Source organism: Salminus brasiliensis, chromosome 5, assembly GCF_030463535.1.
Source record: "Salminus brasiliensis chromosome 5, fSalBra1.hap2, whole genome shotgun sequence".
NCBI lineage: Eukaryota > Metazoa > Chordata > Actinopteri > Characiformes > Bryconidae > Salminus > Salminus brasiliensis.
The window spans coordinates 46,276,766-46,291,160 of NC_132882.1; the positions used below are offsets into that span (position 1 = coordinate 46,276,766).

The 14,395-nt window shown below is 50.6% G+C and overlaps 2 protein-coding genes across 2 annotated transcripts; both read left to right on the forward strand.

Annotated features, from left to right (window-relative positions):
- Positions 1-640: 640 nt before the first annotated feature.
- Positions 641-7,952, forward strand: stmn2a (stathmin 2a). The gene is made up of 5 exons (XM_072680663.1): positions 641-778; positions 3,952-4,047; positions 4,187-4,362; positions 4,631-4,822; positions 5,997-7,952. The coding sequence occupies exons 1-5, from the start codon at positions 760-762 to the stop codon at positions 6,054-6,056; spliced, it is 543 nt and encodes a 180-aa protein (XP_072536764.1). The 5' UTR covers positions 641-759; the 3' UTR covers positions 6,057-7,952.
- Positions 7,953-11,404: 3,452 nt separating this feature from the next.
- On the forward strand, positions 11,405-12,695 carry fabp4b (fatty acid binding protein 4b). The gene is made up of 4 exons (XM_072680662.1): positions 11,405-11,505; positions 11,856-12,031; positions 12,315-12,416; positions 12,547-12,695. The coding sequence occupies exons 1-4, from the start codon at positions 11,436-11,438 to the stop codon at positions 12,598-12,600; spliced, it is 402 nt and encodes a 133-aa protein (XP_072536763.1). The 5' UTR covers positions 11,405-11,435; the 3' UTR covers positions 12,601-12,695.
- The last annotated feature ends 1,700 nt before the right edge of the window (positions 12,696-14,395 follow it).

Consider the following 14,395-nt stretch of genomic DNA (forward strand, 5'->3'; position numbering starts at 1 on the left):
GCCCCACCCATTCAGCCTGCTGCAGTTTAGCCCCACCCATTCAGCCTGCTGCAGTTTAGCCCCACCCATTCAGCCTGCTGCAGTTTAGCCCCACCCATTCAGCCTGCAGCAGTCTAGCCCCACCCATTCTTCTTGCTGCAGTTTAGCCCCACCTACTCACAGGCCTAATACAGGAAAGCCATTCAGAACAGAGCTCATTTGCATATCTCAGTGTTAAGAGAGAGGCAGGTGCAGAAATGAATTCTGGGTATTTGTAAACTGGGTAAGCTCGAGCGCAGGGACACGAGGGTGCGGGGTCTTCAGGTTCAGGAGCTTGTTTTTGGATGTTCAGCGATTCTGATTACCATGGCAACGGCCGCGCCAACGCCCTCTCCAACCAATCACCTGCGAGCTGTGTCGGCGAGACGGCTCGCTCACATCAGCAGCGCGTCAGAGGAGCGGCGCTCAGCCAATGGCGTTGCTTTGTCCTCCTCCCGCCCGCATTGCGTCACACACTCCACCCGCTTTCGCGCAGGGCCCGCCTGTCTCGCTGGGATTGGACAGCTCGCCAGCCCGCAGCCAACCGCAGCGCAGCTCTGAGGACGCAGCTGGCCAATCAGAGCGGGCCTGTGGCTCTCCCTCTCTCTCCGCTACATAACGCAGCCTCTCCCGCCCCTCAGTCCTCTCTGCCCGGCTTTGTGCTCCGCTCCTCCAGTGCCTTACGCGCCCTCCGGTCCAGCAGCGGCCCGAGCAGAACCGAGCAGCACCACCGCAGCCAGCATGGACAAGATCGCCACCGGTGAGTGACCCTTACTGCTGCCGGCGAGCCCGTCCTGGTGATGCTTTACACGCTGGCGCAGGTGATGGGTGTGATTCTGGGGGTGGAGGTGGTGGGGGTGTGGGTGGGTGGAGGGGGATGGATGACTAAACTATGCGTCGTAGCGTCAGACCTCCACCTGTTCTTCTGATAATTCCCCTCCACACTGATATCCATCCCCGTTTCCGGCGGGTTATTGATCCCAGGGCTGCTGCAGGGCGTGCTGATTAATGCGCGCGCGTAGCTGCATTGTTCCTCAGCCACAGCCCTGCGTCATCAGCACCCCCCAAATCCAGCAAAACAGCAAGGGTGCAGGTGGAGAAATGGGGTTTCAGCTGAGTTACATCTCAGGAAATGCTTTTGCAGAAGCGCAGCCGCACCTCACCGCTGCCTCCACCAGCATACTGCAGACAGACCCCACCCAAGACCCCCGGCACACCAGCCTGGGCTGCAGGAGAGGGGACCTGCCCTGCTGTGGCTGAACTGAGCGGCCGAATGTGATCAAACCAGACTGTAGGGTCATTTCCTGCCTTCGGACAGTATTTACACAGGGTGTGTGTGTGTGTTGTATTGTGTGTGTGTGTGTGTGTGTGTGTTGTATTGTGTGTGTGTTGTATTGTGTGTGTTGTGTGTGTGTGTGTGTGTTGTATTGTGTGTGTGTTGTATTGTGTGTGTGTGTGTGTGTGTGTGTGTGTGTGTGTGTGTGTGTGTGTGTTCAGTGGCCTTTAATGGGATTGGCCGAAGCTGTGGAACAGATCCTAACCTGGTGTGTCTGGAGTGGGATCGGCTGAATTAGGCAGGGTGGAGGAGGTGGAGGAGGAGGTGGAGGTGTTTGGCTCCACAGCGCGTCTCTCTAATAGGCTGGGGGCCTAAAGAGGACCATTCGGTGTATTCAGTGTAACAGCTGTAGCAGCTGGACGATGGGATGGTGCTGCCCGGCTTATTAATAGGTTATTAATGGCTTATTAAAGGCTTATTAATGGCTTATTAGAGGCTTATTAGAGGCTTATTAGAGGGTTATTAATGATTTCAGCTCTGCAGATTAAGGCTCAGGAGAACTGGGCGTGACTGGTTTACGACCCAGACAGGAGAGGCACTGAAGCCCATCCAGCTACAGAACACAGTAACCCCCCGCCCGCAGTTACGGGGGCAGCCGAGGGTGGGTTTCTCACCGGGTCGTGAGAGTGCAGTGATGACCCGTCAGAACTCAGCGCAGCCTCGTCATCACTGACCACCCTTTATCACAGGAGCAGCTCCGAATCCAGGGGATATCACTGGTGTGAGGCGTCTCGGGGGTGCAGCGGGCGGTGTGTGAGTGTGTGTGTGTGTGTGTGTGTGTGTGTGTGTGTGTGTGCTGGATCACAGATATGCATCAGTATTCACACACACACACACACACACACACACACACACACACACACACACAGGACAGCACAGCTGCTGTGTAACGTACCTCACTGATGATATTAGAGATCAGAGACGGGGTTAGATCCGTATCAGAGGAGGGGTGATGAAGGCCGGCTGGAGGAGGAGGAGGAGGAGGAGGAGCAGCAGGCTCACACTGGGAGGCTGGCCAGCCCTGCAGCACCGGCATAATCAGCACTGACAGCCTGCGGATCCTGGTGGACGTCCCAGCTCCTGGGTGTGGAGGGGTCGGCTCCGTGTGCTGGTCTGAGAGTCAGTACCGGGTTTGGCTTTGATCAGGGCCTGACTGGGCCGACAGGCTGGGGCTGGTCATACATGGTCAAGGTACTGGGTTTGATGAATATGGCTGGTATTGAAATATCTGATCCAGTCCCAGTCCGAGCGCATTTGAGTGATCAGATATGGACTGTTTCCCATCCTTAGGTCTGACTGCTGTGTTCTAGCAGAGCGCCCTCTGGTGTCCTCTAGGTGTCATTAAAGGACCTTATTCCCAGTGGGTGATGATGAGGAGTGTTCTCAGACAATAACAGAACGGGGTCTGAGTCTGGGTCTGGGTCTGGGTCTGGGTCTGGGTCTGAGTCTGGGTCTGGGTCTGAGTCTGAGTCTGGGTCTGGGTCTGAGTCAGTGTTTGATACTGATCTTAAACCCCTTAAAATCTCTAATCACCAATAATCTCTTCATTTAGTAATTTATTCATTTGGTCCAAAACTTACGAGGGTTTAGTGAAACAGTACTTCAGTGTGTGTGTGTGTGTGTGTGTGTGTGTGTGTGTGTGTGTGTCGGGGGGAGGGGTTAATGGTAATAGAGTTTGCAGGATGGGATCAGTTCAGGTCTGTGGAGGAAATGAGGATCATTAGTCTCTCCTGAATATTTGATGGGCTGGAAGATCCTCCTCAGCCTCCTGCTCAGAGACAGAGACCGACCACAGAGACACGGCCCTGTTCTAGATAACCTGAGTCAGTGTGAGAGAACCACACTCAGACACTGACATCAGCTCATCACCGTAACACACAGACAGGCATACAGACACACAGACACACAGACAGACACACAGACAGACAGACAGACAGACAGGCAGACAGACAGACACACAGACAGACAGACTGACAGACAGACAGGTAGACAGACAGACACACAGACAGGTAGACAGACACACAGACTGACAGACAGGTAGACAGACAGGCAGACAGACAGACACACAGACTGACAGACAGACAGGTAGACAGACAGACACACAGACAGACAGACACACAGACTGACAGACAGACACACAGACAGGTATACAGACAGACACACAGACAGACAGGTAGACAGAAAGACAGACAGGTAGACAGACACACAGGCAGACAGACAGACACACAGACAGGTAGACAGACACACAGACTGACAGACAGACAGACACACAGACTGACAGACAGACAGACAGGTAGACAGACAGACAGGCAGACAGACACACAGACAGACAGGTAGACAGACACACAGACAGGTATACAGACAGACAGACACACAGGTAGACAGACAGACACGCAGACAGACAGGTAGACAGACAGACACACACACAGGCAGACAGACAGACAGACACACATGCAGACAGACAGGTAGACAGACAGACAGACACACAGACAGGCAGACAGATAGACAGACAGACAGGTAGACAGACAGGTGTAGTATTATTAGACTGAGAGCTCATGGTGTTCTGACCCCTGCTTCTCTGTTGGGACTCCTCACAGCGTACAAGGAGAAGATGAAGGAGCTGTCGATGTTCTCGCTCCTCTGCTCCTGCTTTAACCCCAGACTACAGAAGAACCTGGACACCAAGTCAGAGTGTAGGTATCTGCTGTTCACCCCACACTAGCGTCCTCCTCAGCTCCTCCGCTCTGATGAAGAGTTCTGGAGGATCTGAGTTAATAATGCATGGATTCTTCATGAGTCCCGAGGTGAGCAGATCCCTCTAAATCTTTTCAGACATGGAGGTGAAGCCCATAAATAAGCGAGCCTCGGGCCAGGCCTTTGAAGTGATCCTGAAGCCCCCCTCGCCAGTGTCAGACGGGAACCACAACATCACGTCCTTCATGAAGAAGAGAGACGTCTCTCTGGAGGACATCCAGAAGAAGCTGGAAGCTGCTGAGGACCGCAGGAAAGTGAGTGTACCCACCGCTCCAGCTTCTGTTCATACCTCAGAAAACGTGTTTGGAGGGTGGAGGTGTTTGAGAACGTTCTCCAGGGTGGAGGTTTTCAGAGAACGCTCTCCAGGGAGAACTCTCAGGAGAGCGTTCTCTATTAACCTCCACCCTGGAGAACATTCTCAAACACCTCCACCCTCCATTTTGATACTACAACCACATGAACTGTGTTTTTGAGTGACTGAGCGAAAGGGAGGTCATTCTAATGTGCCCGATGTCTTCTCAGTCTCAGGAGGCCCAGGTGCTGAAGTCTTTGGCTGAGAAGCGTGAGCACGAGCGGGACGTTCTCCTGAAAGCCCTGGAGGAGAACAACAACTTCAGCAGGATGGCTGAGGAGAAGCTCACGCTGAAGATGGAGCAAATCAACGAGAACCGCAGGGCTCACCTCGCAGCCATGATGGAACGCCTGCAGGAGAAGGTGAGGAAACAGATGAGTTAGAATGATCATTATAGAGCATTATAGAGCGCCCCCTACGCTTCCTGTAGTGTATTACAGTCTGTCAGAATGAGCGTGTGGATCATATGATCATTATAGAGCATTATAGAGCGCCCCCTACGCTTCCCGTAGTGTATTACAGTCTGTCAGAATGAGCGTGTGGATCATATGATCATTATAGAGCATTATAGAGCGCCCCCTACGCTTCCTGTAGTGTATTACAGTCTGTCAGAGTGAGCGTGTGGATCATATGATCATTATAGAGCATTATAGAGCGCCCCCTACACTTCCTGTAGTGTATTACAGTCTGTCAGAATGAGCGTGTGGATCATATGATCATTATAGAGCATTATAGAGCGCCCCCTACGCTTCCTGTAGTGTAATACAGTCTGTCAGAATGAGCGTGTGGATCATATGATCATTATAGAGCATTATAGAGCGCCCCCTACACTTCCTGTAGTGTATTACAGTCTGTCAGAATGAGCGTGTGGATCATATGATCATTATAGAGCATTATAGAGCGCCCCCTACACTTCCTGTAGTGTATTACAGTCTGTCAGAATGAGCGTGTGGATCATATGATCATTATAGAGCATTATAGAGCGCCCCCTACACTTCCTGTAGTGTATTACAGTCTGTCAGAATGAGCGTGTGGATCATATGATCATTATAGAGCATTATAGAGCGCCCCCTACGCTTCCTGTAGTGTATTACAGTCTGTCAGAATGAGCGTGTGGATCATATGATCATTATAGAGCATTATAGAGCGCCCCCTACGCTTCCTGTAGTGTATTACAGTCTGTCAGAATGAGCGTGTGGATCATATGATCATTATAGAGCATTATAGAGCGCCCCCTACGCTTCCTGTAGTGTATTACAGTCTGTCAGAATGAGCGTGTGGATCATATGAACATTATAGAGCATTATAGAGCGCCCCCTACGCTTCCTGTAGTGTATTACAGTCTGTCAGAATGAGCGTGTGGATCATATGAACATTATAGAGCATTATAGAGCGCCCCCTACGCTTCCTGTAGTGTATTACAGTCTGTCAGAATGAGCGTGTGGATCATATGAACATTATAGAGCATTATAGAGCACCCCCTACGCTTCCGGATTATATCTGATCATATTGGCTGTTTGTTTCTGCCTTGTTTAGGAGCGACATGCTGTTGTGGTCCGCCGGAACAAGGAGCTGAGAGAAGAACTGACAGCATGAAGTCATTTTCACTCCCTTCATCACTCCTTTTTTCATCCTGCTGTTACACACACACTCACACACACACACACTCACACACACTCGTGCAGTACTATCTAGTAAGTAACTCCTATACAGTTTAAATGGTCTTGCTCAGTTTCATAGATTATCACTGATAGATTAGTTTGTAAATACATCATTTTTATATCTCTCTCTCTCTCAGTCCAGCAGCCTGACTGAACACCAACTAACAGCGGCTGTATTCAGTCTATCTACGGTAGTGTCATCATCGTACGTAGACTTAATCCTTTATAGACACACACACACACACACACACACACACAGAGTATTTATGCTAACATACAGTGTAACCAACACATGGGAGTCCTTCCTTTCTACAGCCGGCTTTAAAGCAAACCTCGTACCCTGGATTTTCTTTACGTCTGATCAGTCTGCCTTTATTAGACTCAGTAAAGGAGGTTTACGCTTACACTGTTGCTCGCCTGCCCTCTATGGCCTTCTTTTTGGACTTGAATAAAGTAATGCTAATGTTGCTAATAATGAATGAAAGTGAACAGCCACCGATTAGCATTGTTTAAATGGCTTTGTAGCTTCCATTAGCAACATTAGCAACTTGCTTTGAAGAAATGGTTCACTGAATCAAATGAGCCCGGTTTCCTCACCCCAGGTGTAGCTGACTGACCCAGCTTTCCCTGCTGTCTGAGGCAGACGTGCTAAATCCAGGCCCAGGAAGTTCCCACCGCCTGATTAGCCTCCGCCGCAGCGCCAACACTAAAGCTACCAAACCCCGTCAGACTCCCAACGCGCTGCGTCCGACTCGGGGACGTGCATTCCAGGAAAATCTGAGGTTTGAGAAGATCCAGACCTCTGGTTTAGCGCAGGAAATAAAGGCTAACATCAGCGCAGGGCTAAAATCACGAGAGCTGAGCAGCAGCAATGTGGAAGACGTCTGTAAACGTCTGTTAATCTGAAATTGCTGAGGGAAATCTGCAGGTTCTGGTGTGGGATGGGTTAGTTACTGATGAGCTAACGCTAACGCTAGAGCTAACCGGTATAAGGCAGGATGCTGATGAGCACCACCTGAGGTATTTTCTCCTCAGTGGACGGTGTTGGGCGGTGCTGGACGGTGTTGGGTGGTGCTGGGCGGTGTTGGGTGGTGTTAGTTTGTGAGAAGAATAAAGGTCAGTATATTTTTACTGTTTCTGGACCAAGTTAACATCAGCTAGAGTGGCTAGCATAGTTAGCATAGTTAGCAAGAGCCGCCTCTGCTGCCTCCACCTGAGGAAGTCTCCCTCTGAGGCCTGGCCTGTGTGCTGGTTCGGGATACACGCACTCACCCCGCCGAGTTTAGGGTGTTAGAAAACCCCGAATACCTGGAGAGCGGGACCTGGAAGGGTTAGCGGAGTCAGCAGGAACCCGCCGCCCGGTCCCCGTTTGGGCTACAGGGGAAAGAAAGAGGGGTGCATTCGATTTCTGTGAACTTTTACATTAATGTCACCAACTGCTGAACAGACAGACCTTTCATAGCATTCCTCACCCCCCCGTTACAGCATGCTCGCCTGTTTCCCACGCTGACTCACAGTGTGTGTGTGAGTGTGTGTGTGTGTGAGAGAGTGTGTGTGAGTGTGTGAGAGAGTGTGTGTGTGTGTGAGAGTGTGTGTGTGTGTGTGTGAGTGAGAGTGTGAGAGAGTGTGTATCCATGTTAGGGTGGCTAAGCTTCTGTGACCTCTCTGTTCGGGAGTGAAATGCCGGTCAGGAACAGAATCTGCATTGAATGTTTTTTAATCTCTGTTTCCTCCTGAGATCCGTCTGCCTGCTTCTTCTGCTGCGTAGCCTGTGTTCCCCTCAGTTCTCTGTGTGCAAAATTTGGTGAATAAAGATTTGAGGTTCTGTGAAGGCCGTGTGTGTGTGTGTGTTATATGTGTGTGTGTGTGTGTGTATAATGGCCACAGTTTTAAAAGTGTAATTCCACTCTCGGCCAGCAGGCGACGCCAAAAGCATTCACAAACCAAATAAATGACTGGTGACCAGTAGAGATGAAGGAGTCTAATCAGAAGAGGGGGGGGAGCTAATCAGGGAGGGGGGGGGGTGAGGAGTCTAATCAGGGGGGGTGAGGAGTCTAATCAGAAGGGGAGGTGAGGAGTCTAATCAGGGGGGGTGAGGAGTCTAATCAGAAGGGGAGGTGAGGAGTCTAATCAGAAGGGGAGGTGAGGAGTCTAATCAGGGGGGGTGAGGAGTCTAATCAGGGGAGGTGAGGAGTCTAATCAGAAGGGGAGGTGAGGAGTCTAATCAGAAGGGGAGGTGAGGAGTCTAATCAGGGGGGGTGAGGAGTCTAATCAGAAGGGGAGGTGAGGAGTCTAATCAGAAGGGGAGGTGAGGAGTCTAATCAGGGGGGGTGAGGAGTCTAATCAGGGGAGGTGAGGAGTCTAATCAGAAGAGGGGGGGGAGCTAATCAGGGAGGGGGGGGGGTGAGGAGTCTAATCAGAAGGGGAGGTGAGGAGTCTAATCAGAAGGGGAGGTGAGGAGTCTAATCAGGGGGGGTGAGGAGTCTAATCAGAAGGGGAGGTGAGGAGTCTAATCAGGGGAGGTGAGGAGTCTAATCAGGGGAGGTGAGGAGTCTAATCAGAAGGGGAGGTGAGGAGTCTAATCAGAAGGGGAGGTGAGGAGTCTAATCAGGGGGGGTGAGGAGTCTAATCAGAAGGGGGGGTGAGGAGTCTAATCAGAAGGGGAGGTGAGGAGTCTAATCAGGGGGGGTGAGGAGTCTAATCAGAAGGGGAGGTGAGGAGTCTAATCAGAAGGGGAGGTGAGGAGTCTAATCAGGGGGGGTGAGGAGTCTAATCAGAAGGGGGGGTGAGGAGTCTAATCAGAAGGGGAGGTGAGGAGTCTAATCAGGGGGGGTGAGGAGTCTAATCAGGGGAGGTGAGGAGTCTAATCAGAAGGGGAGGTGAGGAGTCTAATCAGAAGGGGAGGTGAGGAGTCTAATCAGGGGAGGTGAGGAGTCTAATCAGAAGGGAGGTGAGGAGTCTAATCAGAAGGGGAGGTTAGGAAGCTAATCAGGGGAGGTGAGGAGTCTAATCAGGGGAGGTGAGGAGTCTAATCAGAAGGGAGGTGAGGAGTCTAATCAGGGGAGGTGAGCAGTCTAATCAGAAGGGGAGGTGAGGAGTCTAATCAGAAGGGGAGGTTAGGAAGCTAATCAGGGGAGGTGAGGAGTCTAATCAGGGGAGGTGAGGAGTCTAATCAGAAGGGGAGGTGAGGAGTCTAATCAGGGGAGGTGAGGAGTCTAATCAGAAGGGGAGGTGAGGAGTCTAATCAGGGGGGAGGTTAGGAAGCTAATCAGGGGAGGTGAGGAGTCTAATCAGGGGAGGTGAGGAGTCTAATCAGAAGGGGAGGTGAGGAGTCTAATCAGGGGAGGTGAGGAGTCTAATCAGAAGGGGAGGTGAGGAGTCTAATCAGGGGAGGTGAGGAGTCTAATCAGAAGGGGAGGTGAGGAGTCTAATCAGAAGGGGAGGTGAGGAGTCTAATCAGGGGAGGTGAGGAGTCTAATCAGAAGGGGAGGTGAGGAGTCTAATCAGGGGAGGTTAGGAAGCTAATCAGGGGAGGTGAGGAGTCTAATCAGGGGAGGTGAGGAGTCTAATCAGAAGGGGAGGTGAGGAGTCTAATCAGAAGGGGAGGTGAGGAGTCTAATCAGGGGGGGTGAGGAGTCTAATCAGGGGGGGTGAGGAGTCTAATCAGAAGGGGAGGTGAGGAGTCTAATCAGAAGGGGAGGTGAGGAGTCTAATCAGAAGGGGAGGTGAGGAGTCTAATCAGGGGCTGAAATGGATCCCTACTCCCTCATTAGTGTGTCTCTATAGAGAGAGGCTGTTTAGTTCACTAAGTAGTGTTAAATGATATTTGGGACACTTCCTCATCAGCAGGCCTCAGCACCGGCCTCAGAACCTCACGCCTGAGTGTCCACCCAGTGTCTGACTCCTGAACCTGTTCATGGGTTAATTCTGGCCCGTATGCCGGTCAGCCTCTCATTAACGAACTACTCAGGGAAATAGATCAACATTCTTCGGCTCCATTTGGCTCCACCGTTTGTTGCTTAGTAACGAGACTCACACAATGCATTCTGGTCCACATTCAGCTGATTGTGGGAGACATTCAGAAAAGAACACAGTTCCTCCACTGCTCCACAGCTCCTCCACTGCTCCACAGCTCCTCAATGCTGGGGGGCTTTATACCCCTCTAGCCCACGCCTGGCATTAGGCAGCATGGAGCCGATAGGGTCATGATGTTGATCTGCTCCAGAGAGTCCTATTCTATTGGCAGTACTTCTTCTCTACAGGGACTAGACAAGCTGTGTGTGCAGCTTAAAGTATCTGAATGCATTCATTAGAAGGGGCGTCCACAAACTTCTGAGCCTATAATGTCAGTGTGTGCTGAAGTGTTCAGCATTAGAAGCTGTACAGGACCGCTCCTCCGGACGCCACAGCAGCTCTCGCTCCACATCATTCACCACAGGAAGTCCCTGATCCGGCTCTCTCAGCCGGTCTCAGCCTCAGGGCTCTGAGTTCACTCTCCTCAGAGCTCCACAGCCCTGAGTTACACGCCTGTGCAGAACCCTGCAAAGGTCCAGGTTCCCCATCAGTACTGAGAGCACAGAGAGTCTAACGAGCAGAAGCAGCGCCCCCTGCTGGATAACAAACAAACATGTGTAAATATCTCTCTGTAATAATAATAATATACCCCATCTGTGTTCTGACTCCATATGCACGTGTCTACATGGTATAATAATATATCCCATATGCACATGTTGGTATTATTTATTCATTTTTATTGATATTTGCTGGGTTTGGTGTTTTACTGTTAGAAGTTTTACTTTATTGAGTGTTTCTGTGTTTTTACTGATTTCTGATTTTGATGGATTCTCCAGGTCTTTTGCTTTGTAAATGAGGGGACCTCTGAGTGCACTGCTGCTTTGAATAGGTGATGTATTGATTAATCTGACTCACCTGATCAGTGTGTGAGACTCAGATCTGCTGCCATTCACAAGACAAATATACACAACACTGCTTTTCATTCCCATGCTGAGTAATCTCCTAAACCCATTCTGTGGTTGACTCACAGTACTGTGCATTTCCTACAGCACAATAATTCACCGTCCCACATTAATCAGCCATTAATTCTCCTCTTATAATATGGTCTGATTTAAAGCCCCTCCTGATCCCGTCTCAATGCACTCATTTACTTTCCACCAGTCAGACCCGGCCTCCCGCTCCGATTGGTCGGCTGGAGGAGCACGTGCCTGCGTCTCTTTAAGTCCCGGAGCAGAAGCGGTGTCGGTCATTTGCTGCAGACTGTTCCAGTGGCCTGACCTCACTTTAGACCAGCGCAGGGATGGACCGCTTCATGGGGACGTGGAAACTGACCGCCAGCGACAATTTTGATGAGTACATGAAGGCAGTGGGTAAGATCCAGCTCCTGCACTCCTACACCTATTCTGATTGGAGAACCTCAGAGTGTTACAGTCCATCAGCTCACCTGCCTGAGTCACTAACCCTGACCCTGATAGCAGAGGTCAGTGGGCAGATGAGTTAAAGGGGCGGTCCGGTGTGTATTAAACGTGCTGAAATGAGGGTCTGTGGTGATCGACCGTACTCTAGAGGTCAGGATGGGGAACCCTGCGGTTCTCCTTTAATGCGCTGGCTCTGAGTTTGTGAGTGGACTGGTCAGACTGTCAGACAGCTTCTGGTAATGCTGTTCTTGTGACTGAACCGATAATCTACTGACTGATCGGACTTAATTCTGATCTCTCAGGCATCGGCTTTGCCTCCAGGCAAATCGCTAACATGGCCAAGCCGAGCCTGTTGTTCAGCGTAGACGATCAGGGGTTCATCTCCATGAAGTCCATGACCACGTTCAAGACGGTGGAGATAAAGTTCAAGCTGGACGAGGAGTTTGACGAGATCACTGCAGACGACCGACAGGCGAAGGTGGAGTATCTTAAACACAAAGTGACCGAGATCAAAGGTCCAATCAGACCTGCAGTAGAACTACAGAGGAACCTCCGTATATCAACTCCTGGGCTGAAACTGGGGCTCAGTCCACCTTAAACGATGCAGTATTCACTAATTATTTCATGTTCCACCTTAAATGAGCTCCTCCAGCTTTGTGTAGGAAATGATGTTAGTGGCTGCAGACTGTAACTATCTCACTATTTAAGGTGGAACAATCAGCAAAACTGTGAGACTGTAATGGTGCTGCTGCTGTTTTCAGACTGTCATGCGTCTGGTCGACGGGAAACTGGTGCAGACGCAGTCGTGGGAGGGCAAGAGCACGACAATCGAGAGGGAGATTCAGGACAGCAAACTGATAGCAGTGAGTATGACCTCGAGATTACACACTGCCCCTTTAATCAGATACGAGCCGTCTGTAACGGAGCGTGAGCGCGTCAGGAGTGAGGTCAGTGGTAAACCAGCGGCCGTGCTGTGTGTCTTCCCTCCTGTAGAAGTGCGTCATGGATGACGTGGTGTCGGTGAGGACGTACGAGAAGGACGAGTGAAGAAGCGTCAGCTGCTGTCCAACCGAGCTCTCATGAATGTAAAGTGTCTCACTGCTTCACCAATAAACTGCAGTAACGTCTGCTCCACCCCTGAGTGCATGTCCTCCTGTCCACCTTAACAAATGAAGGGTAATGCTTTACTGCAGGGCACCGTTCCCCGGGCTACATGAGCCTCCTTACAACTTCAATGGGTGGAGCAAAAAAGTTGTAGAATGAATGGGTGGGGCTAAACTGCTGTAGACTTAATAGGTGGGGCTAAACTTCTGTAGGATGAATGGGTGGAGCTAAACTGCTGAAGGCTGAGTGGGTGGGGCTAAACTTCTGGAGGATGAGTGGGTGTGGCTAAAAGCTGTAGGCTGAGTGGGTGGGGCTAAACTGCTGTGGGCTGAGTTTTACTCCTTTACTCCTCTGAGTGAATCAGACTGTAGAGCTGCTGATCTGATCAGTAAATCACTAATATCAGAATAAACACTAATAATAACACTCCTACAGAAAGTGGTGGAGGTTCTCCATCACTGTGTTCATCATTAGAACATCTCCAAAGTTCTCCTCATGGAGTCTAGTGTTATTTAGAGTTCTCCTCAGATCAACACCTGGTTTGGTGGTAAATCAGGGCTTAATGATGGTAAATCAGGTGAGCTGCTGCTGCTGCTGCTGCTGCTGCTGATGGAGTTGATTGAACACATCCTCCACGCTGTGCTGTCCAGGAGAACCCTGGAGGAACCGAGCTCTGTTCTTCAGACTAGCTCAAGATCTCACTACTTTCTTTCTTCAGAATGAGAAGCTCTTGTTTCTCCTGTTTACTGGATTAATGTTCAGCTGCTTTACCTGATCTGATGAGATCTGGAGCTTCTGCAGTAGAACCCTCTCACTGCTGAGGGGGGGGGGGGGGGGGGGGATTTCTATTGGTCTGTCCATCACTCATTTCTGATACAGTATTAAGAACAGCAGATCCACATTATGGAGAAAGCGGAAAACACCCATCACATCACATTCACAGTGATCATTACTGGAACGCCAGTCTTTAAAAGTAGAGGATCATCAGAAACGTCCGGCGTTATCTCAGAGAACCGTGGAGAACTATGTAGGACTATGTAGGACAGTGTCTCTGAACTTACTCTCACAACATCACTGAACGTCTAATGCGTTTGATCAGGGTACCCAAACTTTTGCATGAGGCTGTACAGTTGTGTTGTTAATAATCATTCATATTAATATGACCCCGGGTGACCCCTGCCTCTGCTTCCTGGGCCTCTCTCTCCTGAATCCAGTCTGTGTGCAGGTTTGAATGGCCAGATGTTCGTTGTCCAATAGAAACCCCAAAACTGGGGGTCATGTGACCGCTTCCCTCCACTTACTGAGATCTGGGGAACATGTGACGACTAATCCCCAGCAGCTCCTTCAGAATGGCTTCCTGAACGAAAACCCCTTAAACCTGTGGATTAGAGGGGCTTGGCAGGCGCAGGGAAAGCTTTGTAAAAGTTCACCCCCTGAAGAATGTATAGCCCCCACTCCACCCCCCTACTCCACCCCCCTACTCCACCCGCAGCTATGATCTTACCTCCATCAGCAGTGTTAACCCGCTCTCACTCCTCCTGAATATGAGCTTCCCGCTGCTCAGACGCCCCCGTTACCCCCCAGCCCTGGAGCCTACTGAGCCCTACAGCTTCCTACCAACTCCACTACAACAGCCTCCACTCTTCTGAGAGGGCTTTACACTAGATGCTAGAGCATTGCTGTGAGGAGGATTTGATTGCATCCAGCCCTTTGTGAGGTGAGAGCGTCAGTGAGGTCC